The sequence below is a fragment of the Adiantum capillus-veneris genome, chromosome 23 (genome assembly GCF_014529385.1).
Source record: "Adiantum capillus-veneris isolate H3 chromosome 23, ASM1452938v2, whole genome shotgun sequence".
Lineage (NCBI taxonomy): Eukaryota > Viridiplantae > Streptophyta > Polypodiopsida > Polypodiales > Pteridaceae > Adiantum > Adiantum capillus-veneris.
This window is the reverse complement of record NC_140953.1, coordinates 107811926-107825109: the sequence shown is the minus strand read 5'-3', so window position 1 is coordinate 107825109 and position 13184 is coordinate 107811926. Positions and strand designations below refer to the sequence as shown.

Here is a 13184-nt window from a genome sequence, read left to right as displayed (position 1 = left end):
TCCAAAACTGCTCCAAAAAGTCAGTTACGAGATCTGTTCTCCCAAACTTGGTAAATTGGCCAAAAAGTGTCACTTGGCACTCATACATGCAATTTCTCCGCATTGGGCTTCCTGCTTAAAAATCTCTCAACCGGTGCATCAATTGACTTTGCAGCAGAGTAATAAAATAAAAATAATTCTCTTTTGTATATATGTTTCTGTAAGTTTCAAGAACTTTAAATACCCTTCTGTTGAACTCACGTGATAGGTTACATTTTTATTAGGTGACCTCCCCGGGGTGTGATATGTCCATGTGAGAGATAGGGAGGGTCCATCCAAGGAATACTAGAATGGAGGTAGTCTATCCATGTTGAAGCCATGTGATTGCATATGAAGGCTACTGATCTAGTAAGGGCCTCAACCACAAGAGCGAGGGGCAATCAACCCAGGTCAAATAATCTGATGTGGCACTGAGGCCATAGCCCAAATCATCCGAGAAATCATAGAGACTAGAAGCCTCTCCGACATTGCTATGGGCGTTGCTTAAGCGACATTCTTGTAGCGACATAGATAACGACACCTTTTTTGTTGCTTATGCAACACTAATAAGAATCCTTGCTCACAAAGCCACCTAGTAGTGTTCCCCTGGTCATACCGAAGGTAATGACGCGAACACATTTCACGGCCCAAAATAGTAGTTTCCTAATTTTTAGGAGATGCTTCCGTTGGACTCCCACTGATCATTTGACCATCTATCCTCATTGGGACCGCATCCAAAAGTGCAATGTGGCCCAACTGTTGGATACTTTATGTTGGTGATCCCACCTTGACTTTATGCCTTTATTGAGTTCACTTCCCAGTATCCACCAACTTGCTAAGTGCGACGTGGGGACCTACATGATCTTGAATTGAACCTAGACATCCTTTTACTTTACGAGTTCCAGTGCCGACCAACTTCTCGTCTGCGGGTGAAACTACCGTTCACATTGGCCATAAAATGTCCGACCATTTGCAACTTCAAAAAGAGGGTCTCAAAAATTAAACAAAAATCATTGGAAAGAAACCAACAACTAAGGTTAGCAGTTGCCACGTCCTCATGACATACCCCCCTCTTGAAATCGCAACGTCCTCGATTGCATACCATAAATACATGCCATAGATGATCTTATGTGGTAAGCACCCTTTTATCATCGCATGTATCCGCAAGAAAGACTGTCAAAACATATGTACAATTGACTTAATGAGACCTTCATACTTTTGTCAAATTGTACACTGCTGTTGCACTAAATCCATGAGTACATTTGATGTGCTAGCTCTATCATTACCCCTCCTTTGCAGACATTGGGTTGGGGCATACGTAGGCTGTAACCCAAAGGACTCAAGGTAAAGCTGCAATACATTTGGTGATAGACAGTTCATGCACTTCCATCCACTTTGCATCCATAGGTGGATAGTTCTTGAACTTCACCACATAGCATCTTGCAACCTATCCCTTAACTTTTACGTGTGCAAAAGGCTCTTGCCTCTGCAAACGAACATAATTCCACAACCTGATGTACCACCCATGACCAAGTAAGCTCAAATTTCAAGATGATTTACCGATGCGTCAAAGAATCCAAGCAATCGCCTCAGAGAATCGGCAAGCAGCGTGTCACTTGGCAGACCCACATCACTCCCATAGGCGATCTAGTGGGAAATCTACCACCGTGAGACCTCTTCCTATCTCATCTTGGTTCATAGTTGCAAACCCTAAAAACACAGCAGAAAATCAAACCTAATTTGACCACTTTTTGGCAGGGCAAACATGCAGAATTTCATGTGTTCTGTGAAGAGAAACCCTCTTCCTTGGTGTCATTCATCCTATCAGTCGTAGTGAATTCCAAGTTCCTGTACTCTATGTCTTTACCCAAAACAACCGAGGCTCACTTCTTGAGGAAAAAGTGATTGATATCTCGGCGATGGAACCATGAAACCGGCCCGTGGGGCGGTAGGCTTTGGCTTTCACTCGAAATTCTTTACTTTAGACACACACACAGAGAACATGCAAAGGATACCTGCGACGGGAATTAACACTTAAGCACACACACGGCTCGGTAGCTAGAATGCTTCGAGCGGACGCCGACAACCTGTAGGCCCCAAAATTGGCGCCCCTTTCGGTATTTCTTTATTCTTTGAGGGGGTAAATTACAAAGTAGAGTCCTGGGAATCCTTTACCTATATCCCTCTAGATACTACCTGATTTGGCCAAATTTCGGCAGCATAACAGCCCAAAAACTTGTGTGAAACCAATTCCCCTGCTAGAACTCACTTCCGCTGGTGTATACCCTCCAATTCCAACCCAAAAACAGTAAATTCAGCTCGCTGTATTTACTAGTTTTTGCCCTGTTTTCAGCCCAAACAGTCCCCTACCTGTCCTTTGCCAGTGGGGCATGATTCCCAAGGGTTCTGGCGTCCGTATGGCTGAAAAACAGTCAATTTTCTCCGCATACACAACACCGAATTTGCACATGTATGGTGAGGTTATGATCCTCACCGATGCCTGCTTTGTAGTAGCAGCTAGCTACCCCTGTTTCTGCTCAAGGAGTCTCTTGCCTCAACACAAAAGCATGAACCCACACAGTTGTACATCAGTCAAATGAAGAGCACTCTTGTGGGGCATCACATAACTGCACGTAGGGGAGAGAGAGAGAGCAATGTGTAGCGTGCAGGGCATCACTCCTAGCACCACACTGTACATGAAAGGGAAAGAAAGCACTCCATATCTCTTAACCTGTGACACAGGTTCTCAATGAAGCATCCTCCCAGCATAAATGGAGCGCTCCCTCATCTGCGCTTGACCTGTAATGCATCTGTTGTGAACAAATAGATGCAAAAAGGGAAAGATTTCCATGGTTGCCAAAACTTGTGTATCGCTGAAAACGCAATAAAACAGCCTTGTAAACACGCATCTGATGCCTTCCAATGCTGAAAATGAGTTCATTGGACCTAGGTAAAGTCGTGGGAAGCTCAAAAATGGAGAGAAATGGCTGAAAATAACAATTATCAGCCTCCAAAACTGCTCCAAAAAGTCAGTTACGAGATCTGTTCTTCCAAACTTGGTAAATTGGCCAAAAAGTGTCACTTGGCACTCATACATACAATTTCCCCGCATTGGGCTTCCTGCTTAAAAATCTCTCAACTGGTGCATCAATTGAGTTTGCAGCAGAGTAATAAATTGTTCCCTTGGTCATACAGAAGGTAATGACGCGAACACATTTCACGGCCCAAAATAGCAGTTCCCTAATTTTTAGGAGATGCTTCCGTTGGACTCCCACTGATCATTTGACCATCTATCCTCATTGGGATCGCATCCAAAAGTGCAATGTGGCCCAACTGTCGAATACTTTTTGTTGGTGATCCCACCTTGACTTTATGCCTTTATTGAGTTCACTTCCTAGTATCCACCAACTTGCTAAGTGCGACGAGGGGACCTACATGATCTTGAACTGAGCCTAAACATCCTTTTACTTTACGAGTTCCAGTGCCGACCAACTTCCCGTCTGCGGGTGAAACTACCATTCACATTGGCCATAAAATGTCCGACCATTTGCAACTTCAAAAAGAGGGTCTCAAAAATTAAACAAAAATCATTGAAAAGAAACCAACAACTAAGGTTAGCAGTTGCCACGTCCTCGTGACAGTGCTCCTACAACTCTCCTGCTCGAATAAAATGCCCTGCTATTCACCCCATCAGCCCCAACCCATCCTGCTATTCACACCATCCGTCGCACTACCCTTCGTGCTCTTCTCGGCAGTGAAGCCGATATCGCCATTGCCCACTTGCGGCTTCAAGGATTGCGCAACACTTGGTGCTCCTGCAACTCTCCTGCTTGGAGACCTTCTACTCACTCTACTAACCCACATGCATCTCTTAGATTGGCAGCTCTAGCCCCAACCCGACCTAATTTCCCCCAGCCTTGACTCCCAAGCTTCACGAGCATCACCCCTTCAGCCTCTAATCTCCAGCTTTAAAGAGCTCAATGGCCTCCTTTGGTACCCCGGTTCACACACGCAAGAGTTTTCTTACAGTGGCAGTTATGCCAAGGAAGGGCCCCATTGTGCGCCAAGATGCATGGATTATAGCCCTAAAAACTCAAATTCAAGCACTCATCGGAGAAAATGAAGAAGTCAAGCGACGCTTGCGCAAGCTTGAAGAAACAAAGAAAGCAGAGAGCCAAACTCTACTTGCAAAAGCACACAAAGTGGAAGCATCCCTCACCGACACAGTCTTGGCGGTCAAAAAGGAAGCACACGAGGCAACACAAAATCAGAGAGAAGCTTGATGTCGAAATACAAGTGGTCTTTCACGAATGCCAATTGCAAGAATTTCTTGGCCTCAAGGTCAAGATGAGAGGACTCCATTCACCATGGTGTACCGACGAGGACACCCTTGAAGAAGCAATCACAAAGCTTAATGATATTCTTCAACCACTGAACATCAAACCCAAATCCATCTCTTGGATCAATGACACACATCGACTTGTGCCACCTAAGCATTGTATCTTCACTTTCACCGACAAAGAAGAACGGACGAAGCTGCTACACCAATCCCGCCTCCTCAAGGGGAGAAAGCTTTGGATCGTTGAAGAATTGACATACATCAACCCAAGGCTAAAGCAAGTGAACTCAAGAAGATGCATGAAGCTCGCAAACGAGGTAAATGGGCAGTCTACTGAGATGGTAAAGCCATCATCCAGGAGTTTCGAACTCCTCTTAGCTGATGTGTATCCGACACCTTCACTCAAAAACCATTGTAATGCTCTATTTTTGGTCCCATAGGTCATCTCTCTCTCTCTCTCTCTCTCTCTCTCTCTCTCTCTCTCTCTCTCTCTCTCTCTCATTCATTTTTTTCTCTTCTCCTCTCTCCCAAGTGTTTCCTTGTCACTACACCTCCGTTGCACTTTGATATGTTATTAAAGCCAATGGGGGAATAGGCTTGACTATGTGAGCCTAGCGGATCCAAAGCACGAGGGGCTATGTGAGGTTGCATTTTTCAACACAGAAGAGCGCCTTGTGGCTGCATTTGCATCGCAAAGAAGACTGCCAGATCTGCATTTTTGCATTGGGAGGGGGCTGATTTGTTCGATCTTGTCACAAAGAACCCTTACATAGCTGCTATTTTCAACCGGTAGACAACCGAGTGCTATTGATTTTCAACCTCAAGTTGGATAAAACATGACTATTTTGAAGACCAAAAGGTTATTCAAGTGGTACGGTTCATGCTCGATACCTTTGCAAATTTTCAACTATCCAACGGAAGACTTGTGTGCAACAAAGGGGGCTGATTTTGGACCAATTTCAATCGGTGTACCTGCCCTTGCTGAGGAGAGGAGGTTGCTTGCAACCTTGACGCCTATGGAGAATTGCTTTGCGACCTTGGAGTGTCTCGACAATGGCACCAAAAAAGAAGAATGTTGCGGAGAGTCCTCATGAGGGGGACATAGAAGAAGAAGCTTACGTAGGTATAGTGAATGATGCTTTGGAGCATTTGTGGAATTGCTTGAGTGGAAGTTTCCGATGTTGTCGGTGTTTCCACAGGATCAAAAACTTGATGCAACCAACTACCAAGACTGGAAGGTGCTTATAGAGTCGGTATTGGAGACCTGCGGCCTTATCTTGATGGTGCACATTAAGATTGAGCCACCAAAGGCTCCTACACACGAGTCTCTGGAGTTGGAGAAGCTCGCAGAGCTTCAACATGCTTGGGATCGGCTAAATACAAGAATCCGGTCTTTTATCATTCTCAATTATATGCGTGAGGTACTTGGACATGTTCCGAGTATACCTAATGTTCGAGAGATCTTGAACTACTTGGAAAACATTTACAATAAGATGATGTCTATGAAGAGAGCTAAAATGGAGGCATGCTTTGGACCCACAATAGTCGAAGTCCATGAAGGTTCACATTAAGAAGATGCAAGAATCATCTCTTCTAAAGATATGGCTATAATCTAGATGATGCATTTTACCGAGTACAATGCATTCTATTCAATCTTGATTACTTCAGAGAGGATCAATGATTTGACGTGGGAGGAGCTTGTTCCCATGGTTTGGGATCAAGAGGATCCGTTACAGAGGTCCTGATATAGAGGGGCTATGCAAAGCCATTCTCTTTTCAAGTGATTTTCTATCCCAAGACTTTGCAACCAAGGTGGTAGGACCCTACAAATCCAAGAACCCTAGCGGTTGCTCCATATACACCTCCTCCTCTAAGTTGCCATTGAGAAAATCCAAAACTACATTCATCTAAAAAACGTTCCACTCAAAAAAGCAGCAAGGGCAAAAGTTGTTCCAATGGTTGACATCCTCCCACTCAGTGCAAAGGTCTTGTCATAGTCCACACTCTGTCTCTAAGAGAAGCCCTTGGCAACAAGTCATGCCTTGTGCTTGTCCAAAGAGCCATCAAATTTATACTTGGTGTCGTAGACTCATTTGACACCAATCATTTTCTGCTTGGCAGGCCGCGGACCCAACTCCCTATTATTATTCTTCTTGATGGAATCGAGTTCTTTTTGCATGGCCAACTTTCACTTTTTGTTGATGTGGTTCCACGTGGATGAGTGCTTCGCATTTAGGGTCCTCAAGTGCACCTCTCAGGCTATTCGCTTCATTACAGAGACTCGATCATATATTAAAAAAAATCAATCCCTAATCTACTTTGCATCCTTCATCAATCTAATGTGACTAATGAGCAAGGCTAGGTAGAGGTACAGGAAGGGAAACCTTTAAATCTACCCATTGCAGCCAAAATCAACCCCAAACAAGTGAAAAACGTAGAAAAACAAAAAATCGTCTCTTTTCGTCACAAAAATTCAGCAACAAAAAATCGCATAGATCACCAACCCAATTGGAGAGCATGTCATGGCTCTGATACTATGTCAAAGGTACAACGGACAAGGGTGAATCATGTGATTATCTCCTCTCCGACGAACACAAATAAACCTCCTCTTGGGAGTCCAATGTATCGTGACAGATCTTGCAGATGGCCTTCTATCGCATATCGCCCACCGAACGGGCACATGTAGCAATCTGCAGATGTGAATCGACAACTAGGGGCTCATCAGGTAGGGGAAGGCTAGCGCTAGATAGAGGGAGAGAGATCGCATGAAAAAAACATTGATGGAGAGAGAGAGAGAGAGAGAGAGAGAGAGAGAGAGAGAGAGAGAGAGAGAGTTGGTGACAGAAAAACACAAGGCTGCACACAAAACGTTAGAAAGAACGCTAGAGAGAGAGTGTGTTCAAAACGATGGAATCTCTGCTCAAAGATCACAAAAATGCCAAAATGGGTCTGCATATATAGGGCAATAGGAAAACTACCAACCTAAAAACTCACAATCCTAATAAATGGTCAAAATGCTAATAAATGTTTGAATTCACTGAAAGTGACTTGCAACACACATTTAGGAGCAGAAATGCAAAACTCTGCAAACTATGGCCCTGGGTAATCCTAGGAACAAGGGTCTTACCTCATGCTAGCCTATCGAGTGGGCAACACGATGGAGTGCATCATCGAGAAAAGGTACGTCTACCTCAAATACAACTAGGCATACCTACAAAACAACCCTCCCCCTAATATGCTCCTTGGAGATACGAGAGCCACCAGTGGACAAGTATATGAACTCTAACACCATGTGGTATGCCATGTCACTATGTGTGCCATCAATCTATCACATCATAAACTACCACATCATGGATTGCCAATCTCACCACATTAGCAAGCACCTCACAATGTCATCAATCTATGACAACATGCTAGGGTGTAAGCTATTTCAAAGGTGCAAAAGGGTCCACCTTTGCTAGCAATCTAAAGATCTCATAAGTGCACTCAAAGATCTCATAAGTGCACTCAAAGATCAAAATTTCCTTCTCTCCTCTTTTTCAAATGAAGTATTTATGATTTTGAGCTTGCCTTGGAGAATTCCGGGAACTTTTCACAAATTTTTGTGTAATTACCCTCAACGTTTAAATTTTGACCTAAAAGCCGGGAGAATTTCAAGCTTGCCCTTATTTTCTTCAGTTAGGAAAAATGTATTTTTCTAGCCCTGGTGCTATGCTTTTGGCGGAGGCGGATAAATGTTTGTATCTTTTTGAGGCTTGCTGCTCAAACTCTGACCAGGTTTTCCTCTGTTAGTCAAGCAAGGCCTTGCTTAGGTCCAAAAGCAACCCTCTCCTTTGAACCCTTGTCAAGGCCAAAAACAATTGAACCTTGGTGTGGTCACAGAAGAGAAAAAGAAAGAAAGAAAGCTTTATTAATGTGAGACAAAACCATATACATGTGTGTGTCCTCTGGATATCCAAAAAAGGATATAAGTGCTGAAAATAAAAAATGAGAGAGAGAGAGAGCTCATGAAGATACTATGTCAAGACTTCCACTCTCGGATGTATTAATTTGTACATGGAGAATACAAATGGCTGTCAGCAGTGGGCAACATGTCAACCCAGGTGATCAAGCTGAGACCTTAGTGGTATTTGACTGCTGGCCCAAACCTCCAAAAGTGGAGGAGACGCGTTCTGTACAAATTCATCATCATTATTATACCTGACTATACACAGCCCACTTTTTTAATCCTTTTTCTTGTAAGCACATCAATATACAACATACACTGTAGAAGGCTTTTAATGTCACACCCATTTTGTATACAATTCCCGCAGGCCTTGATCAATCTTATGATTTCTCAACCTGACACTTCGATATAATCAATAGCTTCCTTGCAGATTCCTGTCATACTTGCCTCAGGACCATACACCTGCAATCAAGATAAACCAAAAAATCCCATAAACAGCTTTACAAATCTAATACATGTTTGACTCCGTGGTCAAGGTGCTTGTGTAATTATGCTGTGAGCCAAGTTCAACTTAAACTCAGAATCCGCCCTGCCCCACCTGTGCTTCAACACAGGTGCTAGTTAAAGCTCAATGGCTATTTTACAAAACTCAATTGGCCCACCACTCCCAAATTTTCGTGATTTTGGAAGATAAATTCGCCAAATATACACTGTAAAGTGCTTTCTTTTTCAAAAATTTCAAAAGATTTGCCCCAAATCCCATATTTATAGGTTCACAGATAAGATAAATTTGCGAACCCATCTACATATACAAACTCTGGAAAGGGTCTCCCCGCCGCCACCCCACCCCCCAAAAAAAGGAAAAGGATTATGATTGGCATATGAATTTCTTCTGAAAAAAAAAAACTAATATTGAGTAGTGTGTCAAAATATTTAGTGTATCAACACCTCGATTGGTACATGAATCTCTTCACTCAGAGCTCGCATCTTTGCAAGGCCCTGCTCCCAATTCGGTCCTCCTCTTCGGACGTAAACCCGCAATTTTGCTTCCCTTAGCTGGCTTTGCTAAAAAACATTTACACAGACAAAAAAAGGAACCTTTATTATGCTATATAAATAAACTAGCATCAAATGAATACTTGTATTTTGCTTTTCTTTACCTTTTCTCTCATGGCTCTGATTATACCACTAAATGTAGCAGCCACATCTGTGAAATTTGCAATACCTCCACCTACAATGAGCGCTCTTCCCCGCCCATCAGGATTGGCTGTAGCACACTGATCACATTATATAGAATTAATAGAAAGGCCTTACTTGGTTCAAGGAAAAATTGCACAAAAATCAAGTTGAGCTCAAGCAAAAAAACATGCTATCGTGTGCGTTAACACCTACATCTATGAGAACTCTCGCATAATGAAGGACCTCCTCTTCATTGGGAGCACCACTATATTCAGCATAATTGCCCAAATCGGACGCATAGCCCAAGTCTCCAACCTGCGGTCATTTTTGATGCAGCAATTCAAGAGCATGCCCTGGCAACAGTACCATTGAAACTGGGTGTATAGATGTACTACCGTATCAGCATAAATAACACTTGCACCACCACCAGCAACCATGGTCCAGATGCGGGCCTTGGAGTTCAGCACGGCCAGCTTCAATGAGGCGCTTGTCTACAGTCCAGTGATAGTAGCATGATATCAAAAGGCAAGATCAAATCAATCTCTTATGACTATGCAGATTGTATAAACCACCCTTCTACATCAGTTTCTTACCTTCTCATCCATTCCATAAACCAACTGCTCAGCAGGGCTCATGACCCTTCCAAAAGGCAGAGGAAATTCAATATTACCCCATCTGCACAAGATGATAAAAGGAGCAAATTGGTGGGCTGAGAGCCTCATGGTTTTTTTTCTTTTTTCCCAAACAAATAGATTTTACTTTTGGAAATTTTTGAATGCTGCTGCGTCATCCAACTCTCCTCGCATATCCAATGGAAGCAGCTCACCATCTATGAGGGTAAATGGGTTCATTTCCAAAAAAGTGAAATCCAAATCTGAGAAACAAGAAACCAATCAGCTTAATTGCATTCATTTTGGAATCTTAGAATAGCTAATTTCACTAAATTGTCACAGATCTAATGTCTTGGGCTCATGGGCCATGCGGCCTGCTGTGCTTGTCCAGCCCAGCCAACAACCACACACAAACCCCCCCCCCCCCCCCCCCAAACTCTCTCTCTCTCTCACCCAAGTGTGGTAGATTGGTTATGCCATTTCCCTCTTGAATAAGAGGCCTTGAGTTCAACTCTCCTCGTTGGCTAGATCTTTAAGATCTCTTGGGATAGTTTCCTACTACGTTAAAACTCTCTTCGTCTTCTTCTTCTCTCTCTCTCTCTCTCTCTCTCTCTGCCCCCCCCCCCCCCCGCTTTGCTCTCTGCTCGCGCCCCTGCTCTCCCTCGCTGCCCCCTGCTCTGCACACACCCCCTTGCTCGCGCGCGCTCTGCACACACACACACCCCCCCCCCCCCCCCGCTCACGCACTGCCGGCCTGCCCCTGTGTGCTCCCACCGCCCCTTGCTCTGCACCCCACCTTGCGCGCTCCCGTCCCTGTGCCTTATTTTCTTGCAACGCTAAAACCCCCTGCCCACCCCCCCCTAGAGGACCTTTTTGGAGTTTTTCCCAAGCGAAGAGAGAGGAGGAGGTTCTAGCGTAGAGAGAGAGTGGATTTCTATGGTAGAGAGAGAAGGAAGTTTAGGCATAGAGAGAGAATGCGTAGAGAGAGGAAATCCGAGAGCGTAGAGAGAGAATAGGTCTGCACGCGTAGAGAGAGAAAAAAAAAAACTCTTCCTCACTCCGGTACCCCCTCTCCCTTCCCTGTCGCGGCCTCTCAATCATGAGAAAGCCGAATAGCAAGGATGACCCGGTGGAGGATGCCATCCAAAAATGTAAAGAAGAACTGAGCGAGTCCATCAGCAAGATCAACCGCCACCTCTTAGGTACTATTAATGGACTCGACGCACGCATAGCAGCACAAGAAAGCACAATACGTACACTCGAAGATCGTGTGAAGGCCCAAGATGAGGAAATTGCACTACTCAAGAAAGAGCTTGCAAAGGTGCGATCGCAGAATGTCCTCGAAGAGGGAGAACTTCAACCCTCTGTCATTGAAGAGCTTAACACGATTAAGGAACAAGTACGGGCCATCAAAGAAGGTGGGGAGCAACAAAAAGAAATGACGACCTCGTGGGTAGATGTCATCACAAAGACCCAACAAAAAGCAGAAAAAGCCGGAAAATGGATCGAGATTGTCAAGAAAGGGAAAGGCAAGGAAATAACTCCCACCCCCACACCAACCATCATCAACTTGACACTAGAAGAGGAGCAAAGGAGACATGTGCGGGCCTGACACGTAAGGATATGTGGCCTCAAAGACCAAGATAATGTAGATAAAGAGGTGAAAGAACTCATGACTCTGGTGGGGGTCAACGAGCAGATGCATATGAGGGCTTGGAGAGTGGACACTAAGAAAAGTGGGAGCAACGGAGAAACCTCGAAGGAAAGGGCACTCATTCTCCGCTTCCATGGAGTGGAAGCGAAGAAAGACTTCTTGAAGAAGAGAGCGACTTTAGAGAAGACGGGCATCTTTCTTGGAGATGACCTCACCCTCTCGACACATTGCCGGAAATAAGAGCAGCAAGGGAAAAGGGGAAGATTGCTTTTTATAGGGATGGAAAGGTGGTGATATTGGAGCGACACCCCACATGACAGTGCGAGACCTATGGGACCACACTAAAGATGGCAACCTGGAATTGTAATCGATCACTCCGTCTTGATGTAGGGGCCTTTGAGGATAGCTTCACGGGGAGAGACATCATTTTCTACTCTGAGACGCATCGAGCACCGGGACAATCCATGCCACGGGTGAGCGGATATAGATGGGAGATAGCCTACAGACAGGGGATCAGATCGGAGCATCGAGGATGGGACTCAGGGGGAGTGGAGGAACTGCAGCCAATGACATATATAGCACGCAAGGATGAACAGGCTACGTACATGTGGGTGAGGCTCAGGGCAGAGATGGGCAGATACCTCTATATTACTATTTGTTACTTTCCTCCTAGTACGTCAGTATATGCATCACCTAGAGGACAATCCCCCTTTGCTATTTTGAATAATGACATATGGGAGTTTTCCAAGGATGGTGACATTATCATACTAGGGGATTTCAATGCTAGGACTGCCCACCACCAGACGATATTTTATGATACTTCCGAAGAGATGCTTAGGGAGCTGGACATCACAGAGATGGGTCTATCCAGACTATCACAAGATGAGGAATACACTGAATATGGCAGATACTTGATAGATACGGGCACCGCACACAGATTGGCTATTGTGAATGGCCTACAAAGATTTTTGACAACTGGAGGTTTTACTTGCTTTCCACACCGACATGGTGCCAGCACAGTGGATTATATTATGGCCCAGCCAGGTCTCATTCCTTTCTTTCAGGATTTCATGGTGGGCACTAGGCGAGTTGGAATAGCAGTTGATCATGCTATCGTGTCTTTCAGCCTGACCTTTCAGTTCAGCACAGCTCCATTAGGAGAGGTCCCCACACACACTCGGTATACCTTCACGAGGGAGACAGATTCTGTGTATATGGATGAGATATACAGGCAGCTATGCACACAGGAGCCGGGACGGACACTAGATGAACTCACTCAGATATTGACAGAGACGCTCCATGACGCAGCATCAGAGGCATACCCCCACAGCCAGCCCACACGGAGACGATCTGGGAACATGCCCCAGAACAGTTGGTATGATGAGGAGTGCAGAGAGACGAGGATCAAACTACAGAGGGAAGTGCTCACGGGTATTA

General features: G+C 44.7%; 1 protein-coding gene across 2 annotated transcripts in view; it reads right to left on the bottom strand.

Moving 5' to 3' along the window:
* Nucleotides 1-8371: 8371 nt before the first annotated feature.
* LOC147428328 (ATP-citrate synthase alpha chain protein 3-like) overlaps nt 8372-13184 on the bottom strand; it is a 43123-nt gene continuing 38310 nt past the window's right edge. Inside the window, exons 7-14 of one of the 2 annotated variants that reach the window (XM_086497318.1) lie at nt 10242-10356; nt 10076-10157; nt 9878-9973; nt 9696-9797; nt 9464-9580; nt 9252-9368; nt 8699-8765; nt 8372-8529 (exon numbers count right to left, since the gene is read on the bottom strand). In XM_086497318.1, coding sequence (XP_086353444.1) covers nt 8465-8529; nt 8699-8765; nt 9252-9368; nt 9464-9580; nt 9696-9797; nt 9878-9973; nt 10076-10157; nt 10242-10356 — 761 coding nt within the window. In that variant the 3' untranslated portion in view covers nt 8372-8464. Of the gene's footprint in view, nt 8766-9251; nt 9369-9463; nt 9581-9695; nt 9798-9877; nt 9974-10075; nt 10158-10241; nt 10357-13184 lie in introns of both variants that reach the window. The other variant, XM_086497317.1, reaches the window with a different exon arrangement.